The sequence below is a fragment of the Liolophura sinensis genome, chromosome 13 (assembly GCF_032854445.1).
Source record: "Liolophura sinensis isolate JHLJ2023 chromosome 13, CUHK_Ljap_v2, whole genome shotgun sequence".
In the NCBI taxonomy this organism is placed as follows: Eukaryota; Metazoa; Mollusca; class Polyplacophora; order Chitonida; family Chitonidae; genus Liolophura; species Liolophura sinensis.
The window spans coordinates 9,859,246-9,865,967 of record NC_088307.1 but is presented as its reverse complement, the minus strand read 5'-3'; the positions used below and the strand labels follow the sequence as shown (position 1 = coordinate 9,865,967).

The window sequence follows — 6,722 nt, the reverse complement described above, 5'->3', positions numbered from 1 at the left end:
AGACATGACACCCCACTCAGTTAAATTATACCGACGCCGGGCAAACCAGTCCAGTTTTCTTGATTTAACCTTTCAGTGTTGAGCGCCAATCGAGACAGCAACAAGTGCCATATTTTAAGTCTTTAGTATGACCCGTACCGGAATTGTTTCCGTGTCTCGCGACTCTCAGGGGACGCTGCAACCATGAGGCCACCAAACCTCTTGTAGGTGGTGTAGTATTTGTACAAATCAGTATTGTAATACTGAAGGATCCCTGTGTTACCCCACAGAAACAATGTATTCGCCTGTGGCTATGGCTACCGCTGTACACGCGCGCGAACTGGAATATAGTCTGTGTATGAATCCTTCACTGATGACTTTGTTGTGTGTTTTGATCTGGTTAAATCCGATTATCTACTGATCGTGTAGATACTATAAGCTCCTGAGAAGAAAATTTCCAAGACGTTTACTCTTTATTTATTGTGATTAAATTTAATATGATTGCCAAAAAGCGTGACCTAAAAACACCAACGTTTCATGGACATAACTCCAAGCAAGCTGTTACTTTAATTCCAGTCGGTCAAACGACATGGACTGTATCTCGGTCACAAACTTTCGTAAATAAAACGATAATAGTAACACGTGTTAATGGAGTAGTGTTCCTTAAAACTCCCGCTTGGATCTCTTATAATTACGGAAACATTGATTATGATTTAAAACACCCAAATAAATCATAATGTAACTCTATATTCAGTTCTCCTGGAAACCATGTATAAGATTGTTTGAAACACGACATGACCCATATATAAAGATCACGTGATGTTAAAGGATGACCTTGACATATGCGAATGACATAAGCGAACGTAGAAACATAAACCACAGATGACATATAACGTAGACTGTTCAATATGGTTGCTGCTGGCGCTGTGTTAGATATCGTTCTCATCCTATCGACAGTCTCTTTCAAAGCCAGTAGCCAAAATGTAGATTATTTATCTTATAAAGTCACAATGATAGAAGAAAATCTTTTTAAATTAGAGCAGAAAAGAAGTGCGCTAGAGAAGGAGTTACGAGAGTGTCTGGAGACGTTATCCGGGTTGGACAGATCATCGGTAAAAATGGACACAAATGTCGGTACAGACATCCTCGTGTCCGAAGTTGAAAATATTCGGACAAGTCTTGTGGAAGAAAAACTGCATCGGTTTCATCTAAGTCAGGCGATGGCGGCTATTGGAGACTGGTTTACGCCTGGTGCAGCCAGACAGCAGGTCACAAACACTCGTAACAGGACACTGCGGGTGATAAATCAGGTCAGTTTTAGGGATGAGGTATCCTGTGTTTGTGGGACGGATATGGAGGGAAAAATAAAAAGCCGAAAGACATTTACAACAACAACAATACCAACAGCAAAAATTCCAACAACGACAGCTGACAGGACAACCACAACAACAACAACAACTGCGTCACCAGTCATTCACCCAACAGAAAGACACAACCCAGGTAGAGGGGTTATGTTTAGGGGAACACCACTGAATGACAATGGAGAAGAGTTGGCAAATGGTATGTCGATTTCATTTCTGTGGCAGAATGGCAAAAGTGTAAGCCCACGGATTGGTTAACCTCTTTTGCTGACCTTGGCAACAAATCAGCTGATCTAGTTTGCTGATTAGGCACTTGGGTTTCTTTCAACCCTAAAGCTGGCCGCGATACTGTAAGTTAAACAATTCAAGAGTATGGCGTTAATTCATTTCTTTATTCATTCACTTCTTCATTTCCTTACTTTTCTGCGAGTAATAATTAAAGTAGAACGGACTATTTCCTGGGGAAAAAATAGTGCCATATAATCCTGAATGAATATGAAAGCTGTTTTTAATGTGCCAAGAACAAAGCTTGCTTTAAGAATGACAGACTAATTGTCATCTGAATTCAAAAGAGTTCCTTCCTCTTTTTTCAAACAAAAGCGTTGTCCCTTAGGCCTGAGTTCGAATCCAGCGCTCGATAGTCAGACGATTTTTCGGATAACCACTGTACAGTTGAAAACTGATGCCGATGGATTTCTCAGGTTTCCTCGTGTTTCCTTCACCCATCAACCAGACTGTGGTCATATAAGTGACGAATTATTGAGAACGACGTTAAAAACAAATCTAATAAATCAATCAATCGATTAATCAAGTAATTAATCAATTAATTATTCAATGCAGAAAGAAAGGGCAAGGCCGCGGCAACATGGTGATGTATTCTATATTCCATACAGAAATTCTCTTTATGTTTTTTTCCTCGCTCCAGACTGTGGAGACTTATGGGAACATGGCTATCGTGAAAATGGTGTGTATCGTCTTCAGACAGCAAACAAAGGTTCTGTGCTGGTGTTCTGTAACCTGAAGGATACCGCGAACAACTGGGGGGTGGGGAGTCATCGGGAGCGTCAGCTCAGGGGATGGATCCTTGTGCAGAGCAGGAAGAGAGGGGTCCAGGACTTCAACAAAACCTGGGAAGAATACAAAAACGGCTTTGGGGATTTCTCCTCCGAGTTTTGGCTCGGTAATGAATTGCTTTTCCGGTTTTTAATACGAGTTCTGTCGCTCCGCTCCTGTTTCTTCGCCTTTACACCGATGAGAATGATGATGGCGGTGACCACGGTGAACAGAGTAGCTACCACAAATTCTTCATCAATAGTGGGCTGAAGATGTACCCTGAAGAACAAGATTATAAGTTGTTCTACTCGAGTTACATCCACGCACCTGAGATCAAATACCAAGGACCGGGTCGTGGGGTATTCTTGACATGGGATAGGCAAGCGAAATGGCCTGGATGTCCCTTCGTGAAATCCGGCTGGTGGTATCACCGAAGTAGATGCGATAAAATGCGACAGAACCCTAATTCCAAGTACACGATGGTGGGGCGGAAACCGGTCCTCGGGTACGAGTATAACTATTACAATACTAGAACCAAGAAACACAAGACCATCGTTGTAACCGGAAGTGAACTTCTTGTTTATGCCCGAACTGATTGACGACTATTGGAGTTTGAAATTTTATGTGTACATCTAAGTAAAACTGACAAATATCGCCAACGTCTGGCAGTTCAACGTTTAGTGCGGGTATCTTTATTTGTTCAGTGGGGAATCTTTTCCCATTCGGACCACAACTTTGTATCTTACTGTACAATTTCCTCCCCTGCTGTACGTGTGAGGGAGTACACGTGAAACTTTCTTGAGTAGGTATACATGTATGCTAGAGCCAGAAGTCCATTACCTAGAAGTATGCAACTTCCCAATAGCTAGTCTCCACGGTACAGTACACATGTTACGCCATCTGCAGAAGCTTGCACCGCCTGGTGGAGAAATATGCCAACCTCTTTGGTGGAAATTGCGAAATGAATCATGGGAAATCTAATTGTAGCCTAAATGGCTGCTACAAGAACTGGCCACGCCTTCAAAACGAAACTCCGTATTTAAATACTCCGATCTCGCTGATCATTGTTGCTATGCAGTTAAGAACCCACTGACTATTTTGATATCTCCAAGCAACTATAAAACAATTACTATCAAAGACATTGTTGTCCTTTTACCAAACTTTCCGTTGTAATTTTTTAAAGTCCGTTTAAACACAACCGCGTTTGGAACCTATCATGCATCAGCCGTTTCTCAAACGCTTTCTGCAGGATAAAGAGAAAGAAAAATGTATGGCTGCGCAGATACGTCACATAATGTGTCAGAGATGGAAGAAAAGTGTGAAGTGCCGTGGAGACTAGCTATAGGGATGTTGCATACTTCTAGGTAATGGATTTGTGGTCGTACCGTCATATATCGATGAGTAGCCATTAGATGTGAGAACATATATTGCGTCTTCTTATGGAGTCCATGCCGCCAAAGTGCTGCCACTACAGGAAGTATCATGCCGAAGATACCAGACATGATACCTTTGCCCAGCCACATTATGCTGACACAGGGTGAACGAGCCCTGATTCCTTGCTCTAACCTCTCATTGCTGAGCGCCAAAGCAGCCCGCAAGAAGTACAATCAAAAAATTAATCCGTTAATTTTAATAGAAAGTGTATGTATTCTGTTATTTCAGCACAATATTCTGTCATATTCAACATAACATCCTGTAAATCCAATGAACCTTGATATTAAATTCACAGAATATGTGTGTTATATTTAACAGAATAATCTGCTGCAATAGCAAAATACATTCGAACATCACTCAAATAATAAACTTTCTGTTAAAGTTAACAGATTAATTTTTTCAGTGTACCATTTTTAAAGTCTTTGGTTTGATTGGAACCGATGAATAAAAAATCTGATAGAGGGTCTTAAAATAATAGAAAAAAGATATTATTTTTCATAATGCATTAAACTTTTTGAAGAAAACTTCATAGCTGCGCATGTATAGAGAAGCGCCCTCACTGTAGCGTGATTGAATGCAGAGTAATCTCCCATGGATTGCAGGCGCCAACAGTTCGTGATTTGCTTAAGCTAAATAGCTTTCAAAATCAGCTCTGCTGCGATAGATAAACTGTTTGTAGATCTGGTATTTTAATTTAACTATTAAGTCAGAACACACGAGGCGAGATTTCAAAACTGGTCGTGGACATGGAATTTCTCGATTCTCCTAGTCGCACCGCATTTGTGGCCTTGGTGACAACATTTCTTGAGCAGCGCAAAGTTCCTTGAAGACAATTCGAAGACCAATGCGATGTACATAGTTTTACGCCACGCGTAGAAAACTAGACCGCTTCGGTGGCCTAAAAGCTAGAACGTTCTTCTCGAAGTCGGGACACCCGGGATCAAACCCGAGTCAGGTCACACCAAAAACTTTAAAAATCATTCTTGGAAGTTAGAACAAGGGAACGGGACTGGTATCAGTATAATGTGTCACGTCTGGTGTCTTCAGCACGATACTTCAGTAGTGGCAGCACTTTGGCAGCATGGACTCTCCCTGCAGAAAGAAGACAGAGTATATGTACACACACCTAAGGACTCCTCGCAGTCTTATGATTTAAAAATTGTTAAGTACAACGTAAAACCACAAGCTTACATATAGGTGGGAAACTTTATCCGTAGCTTACCAGAGGTCAGGGGTTTATGCCAGGTATTCCTGTTTACTCCGCCCATTAAACCGGTCGTCATTGTGTAAGTGAAAAATTCTTAAGTATGACGTTGAAGAAATAAATGAACAAATAAATAAATATAAAAGTAATGTAGATGCAACTGAAGTCTTCCCTTCCAAGTTTACTCTACGTTCCGAGGTAAATGTAACATTCTTGATTACGAGGTTAAACACAACATAAAGTGATTATGAACGAACAAAAAAGTTTTTACTGACAACTGAAACAATATCACCGGACGAGATCCTTCTCACGATAAAAACCTGCGCTATTTGACCTCATTATGCGATGTATCTAATACTGCAAATTTCGTACACAGCTTTGATTATGTTTATCGCCAACGAAAATGCATGGAAAAATAAAGCCTGGACAAAGTCTGGACAAACAGACAATGTCTTGACTGCTCAAAAGTTGTGTACGTCAGCACATTTAGCTTAGAATTTGCCGTCAATTTCATAGTAGAATCTTTATATTTTTTCTGTTGGTGTTTCACACCCGAAACACAAATTTTTCACTTACACACGAAGACAGTTGTTTTTATTGGTGCAGGAACCACCTGGCCAGCCTTCTAATAGGTAGCAACAGTCGAACCTATGTTAGCAGGATTCGAACCCGTGACTTTATTTGTGAGATTTCGGTTACCTGCGACGAGAGCAAGGCTTTACATGCATATATAGGCCAGCGAGGACAACTACATCCTCGTCGTGTACCAAGCACAAGTAGTTGTTCCTATTTCGAAAATCTTGCGTCACATATAACTTTTGGAGATCTCCCACTGTATAAATTGGGGGAAAATTATTTTTACATGTATAAATATGTACTTATGATTTACAAAGTCATAGTAATATGTCATACATTTATTTTTATGATTTTATGATGTTTTACGCTGTACTCAAGAATATTTCACTTAGACGACGACGGCCAGCATTATGGTGGGAGGAAACCGAGGAAACCCACGACCATCCGCAGGTTGCTGCAAGACCTTCCCACGTACGATCGGAGGGGAAGCCATATGTCATATGCCATATATTATGTAAAAAACAAATAATGGAGGAACTGGAAAGTAGGGCCGGTTGTATCTTTCAAATATAAGAAATATAAATGCGGTCTTCATATCAAAAAATATCACAAGTAGATATTTAAAAAACTATTTATTATTGTTTGAAAATAGTGAAATACTTCTCTATTCACACAAATTTTTGAGGAGTACATATAAAGTATACATGCAAACATTGGCCAAATAGGAAACAAAATATGTGATTGGAAAATTGCATCCACTTTACATTATAATATTATTTATTATATAAGAAATTCAACTCAACGAAGTGGTAGAAATTAAACCGATAATGTGATTACAATGTACTAACAACTGAATTAAAAACAACAACAACGGGATTTAAATTATACATATTTTATACCGTCGATTTAGAAGAAGGCAGTCTTAGTCATTTAGAAAAAAAGCAAACCTTAAAATTCATAACAGTAAAAGCTATAGGCGTGTTGGGTCATACCAAAGATGGTTCATACTTGTTAACTCGCTTGGCGCCCAGCACGAAGAGGTTAGAGCAAAGAAACAGGATGGGACCGGGTGGGATGGTATGCCTGGTGTTTTCGGCTTGATACTTCAGGGACGG

At 40.0% G+C, this 6,722-nt stretch overlaps 1 protein-coding gene across 1 annotated transcript; it reads left to right on the top strand.

Moving 5' to 3' along the window:
- Nucleotides 1–878: 878 nt before the first annotated feature.
- LOC135480573 (angiopoietin-1-like) lies at nucleotides 879–5,498 on the top strand. Its single transcript, XM_064760439.1, has 2 exons — nucleotides 879–1,539; nucleotides 2,266–5,498. Exons 1-2 carry the CDS (start codon nucleotides 888–890, stop codon nucleotides 2,661–2,663), a joined length of 1,050 nt encoding a protein of 349 aa, XP_064616509.1. The 5' UTR covers nucleotides 879–887; the 3' UTR covers nucleotides 2,664–5,498.
- The last annotated feature ends 1,224 nt before the right edge of the window (nucleotides 5,499–6,722 follow it).